General features: G+C 42.4%; 1 protein-coding gene across 1 annotated transcript in view; it reads left to right on the top strand.

Moving 5' to 3' along the window:
• CRACR2B (calcium release activated channel regulator 2B) overlaps positions 1-12,711 on the top strand; it is a 44,337-nt gene extending 31,626 nt beyond the window's left edge. The window contains exons 8-10 of the mRNA XM_044269937.1: positions 8,214-8,401; positions 10,987-11,058; positions 12,214-12,711. Coding sequence (XP_044125872.1) covers positions 8,214-8,401; positions 10,987-11,058; positions 12,214-12,376 — 423 coding nt within the window. The 3' untranslated portion in view covers positions 12,377-12,711. The remainder of the gene's footprint in view (positions 1-8,213; positions 8,402-10,986; positions 11,059-12,213) is intronic.
• Positions 12,712-14,412: the final 1,701 nt, after the last annotated feature.

The raw sequence follows: 14,412 nt of genomic DNA, 5'->3' as shown, positions 1-14,412 counted from the left end.
TCTTGAGGGGGGGGGGGGGGGGGGAAGACATATTGTGTAGCAGAAATATATTGAAAAATATAAATAAATGCATAAAATAAAATAAAACACCCACATCGACCAAAACCATCGCCATTATCGCCCCATTCATGTGAAACTATACATATTATATAATAAAACGACTGACTTAAAATAGGGAACTAATTTACCCCTTCCTGACCGGCGCCGTAATAGTACGGCGCTGCGCATTAACCCTCACTATGCATGTGTGGGAGGGAGCTCCCTCCCCTTCCCCATCACGACCCCGCGCTGCTGTGACAGGGACCCAGTGGCAGGGAAGGCAGCCCGATGCCTTCCACAGGCATCAGGGCTGCCTTCCATGTAAGCCTGTGAGATCCAGCCCCCTGGATCTCACAGGAAGCAGGCTGTAGTGAAGTGCAATATATCACGAATAAAGATTCTCGGAATGGCCTGGATAAGTAAGAGTTCCAAAGTTATTACCACATAAAGTGACACATGTCAGATTTTCAAAAAATGGCCTGGGCAGGAAGGTGAAAACTGGCCCGGGGTAGTAAGGGTTGATATTTATTTTGGTGTTAATTTTGTGTTGATTTAGTTTAGTGTGAATAAGGAGCTATAGATTGAAAAAAAAATACTTTTTAAAAATGATTTGTACCATGTCCACCAAATAAAACGAAAACATATAATAAAAAGCCCTATGTGTCAAGTAAAAAAATTGTTGCAAAAATGATTTTGGTTTTCCAACAAATAAAAAAGTTACAACTGTTTGAACCCCTTGCGCTAAATCACAAAAAAGTTTCTGGTTATTAAGGACTTTTCAGGCCTGGTCATTAAAGGGTTAACCAGTAGGCACTCTCCCTGCTAGTAAGACAAAGTGCTTACTGATTATATTGCAGGGTCCCTATAATTGGGGGCAGAAGGGGGTAATAACCAGTGAGCGCCACTTAAGAGGTTTTTCCGGTTAAAAATAATTTTTCCTGCAGCATGGCCCCTGAATTGGAAGATTCATACTTTTCTGCTCCATGACGCCCCTGCTGCCTCCACCTTTACGGTCCCACGCTGTTTACAAATGACTGGCTTCAGCGATGATGTACTTCTTTTGGCCACATCACTGCTGAAGCCAATTGGCTGGATGTCCATGCACTGCCAAGTGTGAACAGCAGAGAGACCAGAAGGTGGAGACAGTGGGGGCGGTGTGGAGGACCAAAGTGGCAGAGAGCAGACATCTACAGTTTCAGTTTGGTTAGCAAACGAGCGCTGATCAACATTTTTTTTAGTTTTTTTTTGCTGCCCCTTGAAATAGAGTGATAGAGCGATATGACAATGCGGACCTCAGACCAAAAAAAGTTGTGCACCCCTGTTCTAAGCATTTCTTATGGCCTGATATAGCAGTTTCACATGCTTCCCAATTCCACATTGCATGATCTTTCCATAACCCATATTCAGTGGAGAAGTTCCTGTAGATGTTTTCCAGGTGTATTAAAAGGTGACATTGGCATGGCATAAAAGCCATGGTCTTTTAAGTCTTGTTTGTATCCTCATTATACCTTTTTCGTTATTATGTAATCCTAAAGAATGACTTGCCAGGTCTATACTCATAAGTAAGTTTGAAAAGTGTTGTATACAATGCAGAATGGTTTCTATGGACACTTTATAACAGTACTGGTTTGACAACCTGTGGCTGGTAAATATAGGCATGGAGGGCAAGAGAATGGGCAGTTGGCATTTGGCCACAGAAAGAATAATAGATGGTCAACACACCTCACTACGTCACTGTTTGCATGTGTCCTCCATGATGTTTGAATCTGTTGTGACAAGCTACCCCAAAGATATGGAGAACGCCTCTCCGTGAGCAGCAGTGATTATTCATAGTGTTCATACAAGTTATCTGCTCATCCACATTGAAACTTTGAGCTGGTTCTTGTCAGTCTCTTACTTTCAAAAGTCTTACTTCCATGTGATCTCATGAAATGAAGATGGCCTGTTGACAATCAATTATTACAAGTAATGATCTGCAAGGGACCCTCTGTCCATACGTCAGAATAAATATATGCTCCATAAAGTTATTTTGTGAGATATAACGGTCATAAGGGAGGAGGCGTCTGATAAAGTGGTGCTTTAGAATCAAGGGTACTTTCACACTAGCGTTTTTCTTTTCCGGCGCCGAGTTCCGTCCTAGGGGCTCAAATCCGGAAAAGAACTGATCAGTTTTATCCTAATGCATTCTGAATGGAGAGCATTCTGTTCAGGATGCATCAGTTCAGTCCCTCTTACGTTTTTTGGGCCGCAGCATGCTGTATTTTTCTCTCCGGCCAAAAATCTTGAACACATGCTGGCTCCGGCATTAATTTCCATTAAAATGTATTAGTGCCGTATCCGGCATTAAGTGTTTCGGCAAAACTGATCCGGTTTCCCTCCTGCGCATGCGCAGGTCTTTAAAAATGCAAAAAACTATATCAATACCGGATCCATTTTTCCGGATGACACCGGAGAGATGGATCCGGTATTTAAATGCATTCCGTCTGACAAATGCCATCCTTAGAACTTCAAAGATTGATAGCCTGTCCTAAGGATAGTCCATCAATTTTAATCGGTGGCTGGCTGACCACTGAACCTCCTTCTGATTAGTACAATGTAAGGCCACGACGTGTGCTCCACCGCTCTTTCATTGTTTATGTAGTCACTGAAGCGCGCCCCGTTCACAACTATCAAGCATTGATAGCCTATCCTAAGGATTGGCCATCAACATTCATGCCCCAGAGAACTCCTGTAATATGGTGTGTGAAGAAAATCATGGTGCTGTTCTGTGCAGGACATTTGGTTTTACTGATGCAATGTAAGCAAGTAAAGAGGACCTTCAAAATCGCTCCAAATTAAAAGGGGTTGTCCCCCGAAAATAATTCTACAGTTTTCAAACCAGCACCTGTATCTGAATACTTTTGTAATTGCATGTAATTAAGAATTTTGTATAGCCACTGAGGTATTGAATAAAATGTATCCATATAGTGCCACTTAATTTATTATTTCTTTGTCCTGCTCACTGAGAAGGCCGCACATGCTCAGTTTCATCCTTCAACTGCCCCCTGAACTGGGATGGGGAGAGCTGAGACACGCCCCTGAGCTGTGATAGGGAGAGCTGAGACACGCCCCTGAGCTGTGATAGGGAGAGCTGAGACACGCCCCCTGAGCTGTGATAGGGAGAGCTGAGACACGCCCCCTGAGCTGTGATGGGGAAAGCATGGTATAAATCTTGATATAAATCTAGCAGAGCAATGAATGGGGAGATCTCTGGATCCATGTGAGGTGCAGGGCTGGTTCTAGCTTTGTTAGAAAGGTATTGCCATGTACTATATAGTGTCTGAGTTTCATTTTTTTACCTTATTCATGGGATAACCCCTTTAAACAGAATTAATCGCGAAGAAAACTATCAACAATCTTCCAAGAAAGTCAAATGATGACATAGTGGGAAATACGCTGAAACATGCAGGGTTATTTGACTTGTTTTAACCATGTGTACAGATCTTTGAGTCTTATATGCCTGTATTACACTGGCTGATTTTTCAGCAGATAATCGATAACGAGCATTCGCATGAACGCTCTTTAGCGATCATCTGGCAGTATAATACTTCCGCTGATGAACGAGCAAACGCTTGATCATCGGGCAATGCAAATATTTTTACATGTTAAAAAATTATCGTTTGCAGGCGGCAGATCGTGGTATCTAATCATGATCTGCGGCCGGCAAACTACTAGACAGCATGGGGACGAGCGATGGCATAGCAGTTACTCTGGAGGAGATCGCCGCATGTAATGGCAGCGGTCTCCTCCACTAGCGAGCACACGATTTCTGGGAGGGAACGCTTCACTCCCGACAATAGTCTGCCACATCGGGCTGTGTAATACAACCTTTAGGTGAACAGCTGATAAGAACACATCTTTTATAGAAAATGCCTATGACCTCATGTCTGTATCCAGAAAACCCCTGTAAAGTGATGTGTGATGAGACTCTTGGCATCGTTGGGTGCAGGAAATTAGATTTTAAAGGGGTTTTCCAGGATTTCTATACTGATGACCTGTGCTTGGTATCGCAGCTCAGCCCCCTTCACTTGAATAGAGCTGAGCTGCTCCTCGGCCACATGACCGATGAATGTGTCGTCACTGGCCTAGGAAAAGCAGAAGCTCACAGACCTTCTCAAACAGCTGATCGGCCTGTCGGACCCCCACTGATCAGGGGAAAAAAAATAAAAAATCTCAGAAAACCCCTTTAATACTGCAAAGGAAGCGAGTAAAGAGCATGCTCAAAATCACTCCAGATTAATCTCAATTAATTAGGAAGAAAACAATCTTTAGGGATTTATTGAATGTATGAAGACTTTAATTTGAACGTCTCAGATACAGTTTCCAAGAAAGTCAAATTACATCATAGTGGGAAATACGCTGAAACACGCGGGGTTTTTGGCTTGTTTGCACCTTGTGTACATATAGTACATTAACAGCTGGGAAATATGCAGCTGATAAGAACACACCTTTACAATAAATACCTATGACCTCATGCCTGTATCTAGAGAACCCCTGTAATACGGTGTGCGAAGTGAATCATGGCATTGTTCTGTGCAGGACATTTGGCTTTAATGCTGCAAGAGAGGCGAGTAAAGAGGACCTTCAAAATCATTCCAGATTAATCCCAATTAATGTTCAATTAATTTAGAGGACAATGGTCTTTAGGAATTTATTATATTCAATCTTTTAATTTTAATTTATCGGATACAGTTTCCAAGAAAATCTAATTACATCATAATGGTAAATATGCGGAAACATGCAGGTTATTTGGCTTGTTCCTACCATGTGTACATTGAGTCTTAGGTGACTAGCTGGGATATATTTCCGTCTGTTAAGAACACACCTGTACAGAATGTCCTTTTGACCTCAGGTGCTCGTGTCAGTATCCAGTGAACCCCAGTAAAATGATGTGTGAGGTGACTCGTGGCACCATTCTGTGCAGGACATGTGGTTTTAATGCTTCAAGGGAGGCAAGCTAGGAGGACCCTCAAAATCACTCCAGATTTATCCCAATTAATTGGGGAGAAAATTATCTTTGCATCTATTGAATACCGTATATAAAATCCTTTAATTTAACCTTCTCGGATACAGCTTCCAAGAAAGTGAAATGACATCACAATGACGAATACGCTGAAACGTGGGGTTATTAGGGCTGTTTTAACTTTGTAGACAGATAGTACATTCAGGTGAACAGCTGGGATATTCGCAGCTGATAAAAGCGTATCTTTACAGGAAATACCTATGATTTCATGCCCGTATCCCAAAATGAACTTGTCATGTACCTTTTATATCTGTATTTACTTTGGCCTCGTTACTGTGTGGACGCCTGGCATTAATGCCCTTTAAACCTTCATGCAAAATAACAATGGTATAAATTGGGAAATATTACTGAAAGATCTCAGCAGGGACAAGGAAAAGGGAGATGTATAGTACTGATATAATGTAGAAGGAATACGGACCAGAAAACCATGTAGCGGCTCTCAATGTCAAGTAGCAGCTGCTAAAGCGAGTGCAGAAAGCAGGAAAACGTTGCTGGTTAAACTTGCAAAAATGCCTTAAAACGGTTGACTGGATAAATGTATACAGGTTCAACACGAATAATTGGTACGTCATTTCAGGAACTGTGTAACCGACTAGGGGATATTATTTGTGTGTGGAAGAAGAGGTGGTCCCCACTGTCCATATCGGAAAGGGTTGTGAAGCTTTGAATCGCTCTACCTCTAGAGATCATAATGGCAAAAACATTTAGACATTTAACTAAGGCCTCTTGCACACAAACGTAGTTTTTTTTTCTATTTACGTTCCGTTTTTTGCGTTCCGTATATGGACCGTATACGGAACCATCCATTTCAATGGATCCGTAAAAAAAAATGGAAGGTACTCCGTATGCCTTCCGTTTCCGTATATCCGTTCAAAGATAGAACATGTCCTATTATTGTCCGCATAACGGACAAGGATAGTACGGTTCTATCAGGGGCCAGCTGATTCCACAAAAAACGGAATGCACATCTGTATTTTTTGTGGATCCGATTTTTGCAGACCGCAAAATACTGAAAAAGCCATACGGTCATGTGCAAGAGGCCTAATGACTAATAATCCTGAAGGTGAAATGTATAAGGGGTGTGAATGATGTTATACTGATCCATTATAATCCTTCAACTGTCTGCGTTGGAACGGGAAATTTCCCTTTGGCCTCTTGCACACAAATGTATTTTTTTTCCGTGTCTGCTCCGTTTTTTTTGCCGACCATATGCAGAACTATTCATTTCAAGGACCGCAAAAAAACTGAAAGGTACTCCGTGTGCATTCAGTTTCCGTATTTCCGTATATCCGTTCCGCTAAAAGACAGAACTTGTACTATTATTGTCTGCATAACGGACAAGGATAGTACTGTTCTATTAGGGGTCAGCTGTTCTATTCCACATGCACACGGACATGCACAGAATGCATGGATGTCATCTGTATTTTTTTGCGGATCCGTTTTATGCAGTCCACAAAATATACATGGTTGTGTGCAAGAGGCCTTACCCTCCTAGAGGGAAAAAAAAATACAAAGACAGTTTGAGAGAGGCTGATGTTTACATACATGTCTCTATTACCCCGTAGCAAAACGCAGAATGTCCCTCGCATGTCCCTCGCTCCCCACTGAGCGCGCCTCCAAATGTACCCCCCCTTTATTAAAGATCATTCCACCTTTCCATTTTTGGTCTAAAATTCTGTAATAATTAGTTTATTTTTATATATAGGGGATCTGTGATCTTATACTTATTTTGGCAACCGCCACCAGAGGAAGTTAATTGAATATGGATTTATACCGTTTGTATAGCACTCAATGCTAGCGGTATTAACCTCTAAGGCTAGTTTCAGCCTTAGGCTACATGCACACGACCGTATGTGTTTTGCGGTCCACAAAAAAAATTAATGACATACGTATGCCATCAGTTTTTTTTGCTGATCCATTGCCTAAAACGGACAAGAATAGGATAGCACGGTGTGCTGGACGCATTTTTTGCAGACCCATTGAAATGAATAGGTCCGTATCCTATCCGAAAAAAAAAAAAATGGAACGGACACTGAAACAAACAACGTTCGTGTGCATGTAGCCTTACTGTGGTAGGCTGTACCCTTAGAGAACACCATTCCAGAATACACCTGGATCCGGCATTGCTGGATACTACGGCCTTCCTGCTGGACCCCATTGACTATAATGGGGACCAGCAGAGATCCGACTGCTACCTGGCAAATATGCCGAGAAATGGCTGAACAAAAAAACGCTAAGCGCAGCTGATTTGTCCGGCCGATTCCTAGCATTGTCTGCCGGAACACCTGCACCTAGCCTAAGCAATGAGATCTCCCCTATATTGGTGGTGTAGATAGCCACTATGACAGTGCCAAGGGTAGCAGTTCAGTGTCCACCTTATGCCCCATCTTGCGTGCCCTGCCTCTATGGTAGATATGCCACTAGTGACAATATAGTGTATTGGTAATGGACTATGAGAGAACACAATGCTGCAATGTAACAGCGTGGTATGGGTAAAGACTCCATGTGGCCTCAGCCTAAGGCCTCTTGTACACGAATGTATGGCTTTTTCAGTATTTTGCGGTCCGCAAAAAATAAGGATGGCGTCCGTGTGCATTCCGTTTTTTGCGGAACGGAACAACTGGCCCCTGATAGAACAGTACTATCCTTGTCCGTTATGCAGACAATAATAGGACATGTTCTATCTTTAAACGGAAATACGGAAACGGAAGGCATACGGAGTACATTCCGTTTTTTTTGCGGATCCATTGACATGAATGGTATATGTATACAGTCCGTATACGGAACGCAAAAAACAGAACGTACACAGAAAAAAAAATGTTCGTGTGCAAGAGGCCTAATACTATGATTTCTTCCAAAAAGAAGCTGCATTAATAACAGAATTGTATATTTTTCTATCCTTAGGATACTCGTACGCTGCGGACAGTGATGTCATTGTCATCTGGGGCACATTAATTTATAATTTTAGACTTAGTACATATATTCTGATTTGTATTGTGCTCCATCCTAACTCTAGTTTTCCTGGTGGTCGATGGGTGACAGTGTTTTTTTTTTTTTTATATTTTCTTTTCACTTTGTTCCATACCTGACATTGAGCTTCTCCTTCCGACAGCTCGAGCAGCAGCTCCATTCCATAAATAATGAGCAACTTGAGACCCGTGTTCAAAACGATCGCCTGAAACAGCTAAATGAGGATCTAGTTGAACAACTAGAGAAGACCAAGACAGATTTGGAAAAAGCTCAGACCCATCTGCTGAGATTACGCGAGCAAGAGAAGGAGGAGCTGGAGCGCAAGAAGAGGTAAGTGCTGATGACTAGGTTGGAGCATACTTACAGTATCCGTTCAGATCCGCTCCCTGGATTTTTGAAAATGTGCAAATTTAAAATTTGGGGAAATATTGTGAAGTGGCTACTGATTCAAATCAAAAAGGCCAGAGTCCGTATACATGTATTGGAAATATATGGTGGAGCTCTGTTCACATTTCTGTAAGAGACATTCTACACTCTTCTTCCTACTGAAATGAAGGGCACCACAACATAAACCTGGCAAACCTGTTATGAGTCGATGTAGGAGTCTGTCAGGTGCCACCGGTGCCCATCAAGGAGGGAACCATGACTCTGTTATTTTCCTTTCTCAACTCTTTTGATTGCGCAGAAGAGTGAACAGAGCCAAAACCTTTCCGATAAGATACATGATGGTTTTGTTTTGTAATGCCATCTAGTGTTAAGATCAGGTATTACAATCAGGACAATTTCCTTCTATTTACTTGGTAGGATGCTGAATTTCCCCTCATACAGTGCTGCCCATAATTATTCATACCCCTGGCAAATTTAGACTTAAAATTACTTTTATTCAACCAGCAAGTAATTTTTTGACTGGAAATGACATAGGTGTCTCCCAAAAGATAATAAGACTATGTACAAGAGGCATTATTGTGGAAAAAAAACATTTTCCAGCTTTTACTTACATTTGAGCAAAAAGTGTCCAGTCCAAAATTATTCATACCCTTCTCAAAAATAAATAGAAAAGCCTTTATTGGCTATTACAGCAATCAAACGCTTCCTATGATTGCAGACCAGCTTTCTGCATGTCTCCACAGGTATTTTTGCCCATTCATCTTTAGCAATGAGCTCCAAATCTTTCAGGTTGGAGGGTCTTCTTGCCATCACACTGATCTTTAGCTCCCTCCACAGATTCTCAATTGGATTCAAGTCTTGACTCTGGCTGGGCCTCTCCAAACCGTTAATGTTGTCTGCTAACCATTTCTTCACCACTTTTGCTGTGTGTTTTGGGTCATTGTCATTCTGAAATGTCCACTGGTGCCCAAGGCCAAGTTTCTCTGCAGACTTCCTGATGCTGTTGTTGAGAATCCTCATATATTGCTCTTTTTTCATGGTGCCGTTTACTGTGATTAGGTTCCCTGGTCCATTGGCTGAAAAACATTAGGTTCCCACCAGCATGTTTGACAGTGGGGATGGTGTTCTTTGGGTTGAAGGCTTCTCCTTTTTTATGCTAAATGAAGGAAACATCATTGTGACCAAACAATTCAATTTTTGTTTCATCTGACCATAACACAGAAGACTAGAAGTCTTCTTCTTTGTCCAGATGAGCTTTTGCAAAGGCCAATCGAGCTTTTGTGTGCCTTATCTAGAGAAGTGCTGTCCTCCTTGGTCTGCATCCGTGGAACCCAGCAGTGTCCAGTGTCCGTTGGATTGTCTGCCTTGAGACATTGTCACCAGCAGAGCCCAGATTCACCAGGATGGCCTTGGTGGTGATCCTTGGATTCTTTTTCCCCTCTCTAACTATCCTCCTGGCCAACACAGGGGTCACTTTTGGCTTCCGACCACGTCCTCTGAGATTTTCCACAGTGCGGAACATCTTGTATTTTTTACTCAAATGTAAAAAAAGGTGAGATGTTTTTTTCCACAATAATACCTCTTGTACATCGTCTTCTTATCTTTAAGAAGACACCTATGTCATTTCCCATCAAAAAATTACTTGCTGGTTGACTAAAAGTAACTTTAAGTCAAAATTTGCCAGGGATATGAATAATTATGGGCAGCACTGTATTTCCTATAGGGTGCAAGGCTATAGTCTCAAATACTGTAAGTTATGTTGCCATTAGTGGGTATCTTTTAGTAGTACCAAGATGCAGCGTTTAATTGTTAGGCTGGTCATACATTAATGATTTTGTATGACCAAAAATGTATCTGCCGTGGCAGTCAAATAGAGGTCTTCATCCACATCTGCCTTTGGATGGTAACTGACACCATGGGTACACCATTACCACTCTACATGTAACTTGTGAGGTTCTTGAGATGGTTGACTCTACAAAATGTCTATTAACCTTCCTAGCGGTATTCCCGAGCGTGACTCGGGGTTAATTTTCGCTGCCAGGAGCGGTAACCCCGAGTCACGCTCGGGGTAACATTGAAAAGTTGTCAGCGGAGTCCCCTTACCTTCTCCGCTGTGATCGCAGGCGAGAGCGCCGGCCGGCATCTGACTTCCTGGTTCCGTTCCCTGCGAGCACCTGCGGCGCATGGGAGCGGAACTGGGCGGGAAATTCAAAATTATAAAGTGACACACACACATAAAAGAGGTAATACATTGTAATCTGAGAGAATTGCACTGTATCACCTCAGATCTGACAGTTGATTACTGTAAAGTGCCCTTTGCCTGCCATTTTACTGCCATTTGTGCTTATTTATAACATACAATACATAACACCAAATTTCCATGCAAAAAATGGTACCACTTTTGGTACAAAATTCCTGACATAATCATACCGCCAGGGAGGTTAAGTATCACATATTATCTTTAAATTATTCAGTGAAATGGAAATAATAGCCATAATCTGACCCACGTCTTGTCGGTTTCTCTACAGAGATGTGTTCAAGGTGTCCAGAAATATGCAGAAAGAAAAACAGAGTCTTCTCCGACAACTGGAGCTTCTCAGGTAACCTCTACCTCTGGACCCAATACCTATCTTGAAAATATAAGTAGCGTTTTTAGCGTCATTGGTGTACTTACCATGGAGGCAGAGCATGCTGCTGGTATGGGGACCATGGTGAGGTGGGGGCTCAGTACTGAATGACATACTCCCACTAGGGGGAGCTCTGTGCTAAGAGACTTTTACAGCTGCCATTCAGTTCAATAGTAACTGCATATATTCCTATGCACAGAGCTCCCCCTAGTGGTGGCTGCAGGGAGACAGTTTTATCATGTACTATGTATGAAAGGAAGCAGGAGACTGATGTGTATTTGTTTGAGCCAGCTGTCTACTGTAAATTTATTGAGAAATATGGTGTTCAGAATGAGTGCACCTGCTCTACTTTTTCCAGCACAGAAATTGGACAAAAAGTGTGACTTTTCTAAATCTAACTGTGTGGGGATACTAAGTTTTGCTATGGGGACTTTTCTATCTCTATGCAACCCTGTTAGCTTTCTAGTGCCACCTACAGACCATTACCTCTCATGTGTCTTCTATATCACATCATCTTACCTAAGTCACAAGCAGCATTGCCTCTTTGTTGACATTACAGATAAGGCTTCACATGAGAAGGGATACTCTGCCAATAGACAGTTTTTTTTTGTTTTTTTAACCCTTGTATCTCAAATACAGATGTACATTTTTAATAAAGACCAATTGAAAAAATGATTTTAGCCTGAAAGGAGTAAATTGCAACTAGAAAAAAAAATTCTACGCTATTTCTGGACTTGGATGCTTATTAGTATACTGAAAACTTGACATTTGACAGTCTTCTGCATGACATGTAATCACAATATGAAACCAGGTAGACATCCAGTGAAATCCAGCCAGTACCGTGTGCACAAGAGGAGTCAACGAAATGTCAGATGGTTTAGCTGGCCTCTGATTTGGAAAATATTTTTGGGCAGGCAAGTGACAGACATGCATAATGCAAAAAGTCGCTGGAGGGTGGGGGTGCATTGTTGAGTTTGGCTCTGAGCCCACAATCACTAAGGCCCTCTTATAGCAGTGCGTATTTGGCGCCATGCCACCTTGTGCCTTCTGTCTAAACATGGCAAAGCTGTTCAGACTCTACCTGAATATAACCCTATAGTCATGCAGCTGTAAAATTGTATTTTCCAGGGAAATGAACAAAAAGCTTCGAGATGAGAAGGATGTGTTTGAAGCAAGAAGGCTGGATATCCTACGGAAGGATGTGACAGACTCTCTCCTGGGGTCTGGAAGCTGCTGCTGCTGCCGCCACTCGGGCTGTGCCGGCAGTGTCCACTGTGATCCTGGATTATGACCACAAGGGGGTGCTAGCGGGGTTAGCAATCTGACTGTATAATATTTGTAGTATAGTCTAGTTCTGTATGGATGTGTATATGTATATATTATCTGTGTCTGACCCCCGCTCTTCATGTAGATACGGAGGAGTGACATGTATATAAATAGGTCAAAGCGTTAGCATAGGTAATGGGGGAGCAGAACAATTTAGCCTAAAGGGACTGTGCTTACTGCAGGTAGAAAGGCCCGATGTAACGCACAGCTCCCTGTGATATTGTACCTCAGGATCTTACAGAACGTGCTTCCATTACAGCTCAAATATTAAAGGGTTTTGAGATTATTTTTTTAAATAAATAGTTTTTAATATTTTCTTTTGTCTTTCAATCGGTGACTTTGGGAGGGACTCATGTAACAAATTCTTCTTTACAACCTCTGCCTTGTAGAGCCTGGTACACACAGAGCTGTTCGGTGCAGTTTGTAGTAAGTCACTAGTAGCGACCGTATAAAAACTTTAGAAGTCCAAAAAAAGAAACCGCGCTGTGATCGGTTGCTATAAACAATAAAGACAGTTTTTTTTTTTTGTCAGTTTCATAACTCTCCCTCATAGAGTTAAAGGGGTTCTGCAGTTTGTGTTAACTGATTATCTATCCTCTGAATAGATCATCAGCATCTGATCAGCGGGGGTCCGACACCCGGGACCAGCTGTTTGAGAAGGCAGCAGCGCTCCAGCAGCGCCGTGGCCTTCTCACTGTTTACCACTGGCCCAGTGACGTCATGACTAGTATCAACTTGCCTGGGCGCGGCTAAGCTCCATTCAAGTGAACAGAGCTTAGCCCTGCCCAGGCCAGTGATACTAGTCGTGACGTCACTCGGCCTGCGGTAAACAGTGAGAAGGCCACGGCGCTGCTGGAGCACCACTGCCTTCTGAAACAGCTGATCGGCGGGGGTCCAGAGGATAGATCATTAGTTAAAACAAACTGCAGAACCCCTTTACAGGGGATCATCTGTGCGCTTTCTGCATCCATATGTCTGTTCCGCAAAAAGATAGAATACGTCCGCAAAATACGGACCCATTGAAGTCAATGGGTCTGCAAAAAAATGCGAACAGTACGCTGACTGCATCTGTATTTTGAGGATCCAATATTTGCAGACTGCAAAATGGCACACAGGTTGTGTCTGAAATCGTAGCTTAAAATGCATCTGTCTGAAGTTTTGTCCCTATAACACTGGCTGACCTGTTACATGTGCGCTTGGCAGCTGAAGACATCTGTGTTGGTCCCTTGGCAGCTGAAGACATCTGTGTTGGTCCCATGTTCATATGTGTCCGCATTGCTGAGAAAACAGATTTTTTTTATATATGCAAATGAACCTCTAGGAGCAACGGGGGCGTTATTACTCCTAGAGGCTCATAGTTTAGGCATTTACCTTTTTTTAAACATTTTTAAGTTTTTTACTTCCTGCCTTTCAAGAGCTATAACTTTTTTTACTTTTGCGTTCACATAGCCGTATGAGGACTTGTTTTTTTATGGGACAAATTGTACTTTATTTTCTTTTTAAACTCTTTTTATTCATTTTCGATAAATACAGAGCAGAATAAGAAATGTAAGTAAACCTGTAAAGGAACGTAGCAGGAAAAAAACCTAAATTAAATCAAGCAGTCATCAGGCTACTTTTACACTTGCGGCAGCAGGGCCCAGCAGGCTGTTTCGGCTGGGGAACAGCCTGCCGGATCTGTGCTAACGCTAGCCCACCGGAAGTCCGTCTCGGCCCCATTCACTATAACAGGGGCGGGACTGAGGTCCGGCTGCAGCACAGCAAACAAGCAGAGAAGCGGACGGACAAAAAACGCAGCATACCGGAATGCGGACAGATCTCCACCAGACCCCACTATACTTAATGTGGCCAGAGGACATTTTCTGTACACATTCACAAGTCTGCTGGAATTCAAACTGGAGGACACAAACCTGCAAAAAGCACAAGTTGTACTTTCTAATTGCACCATTTAATATTGCATAGAATGTAGTAATGGTGTAAAATTGGAAAAAAAAATGCATT

The sequence above is a fragment of the Bufo gargarizans genome, chromosome 10, assembly GCF_014858855.1.
Source record: "Bufo gargarizans isolate SCDJY-AF-19 chromosome 10, ASM1485885v1, whole genome shotgun sequence".
Lineage (NCBI taxonomy): Eukaryota > Metazoa > Chordata > Amphibia > Anura > Bufonidae > Bufo > Bufo gargarizans.
The sequence above is the reverse complement of the archived record's forward strand: the minus strand, read 5'-3'. Positions and strand labels throughout refer to the sequence as shown.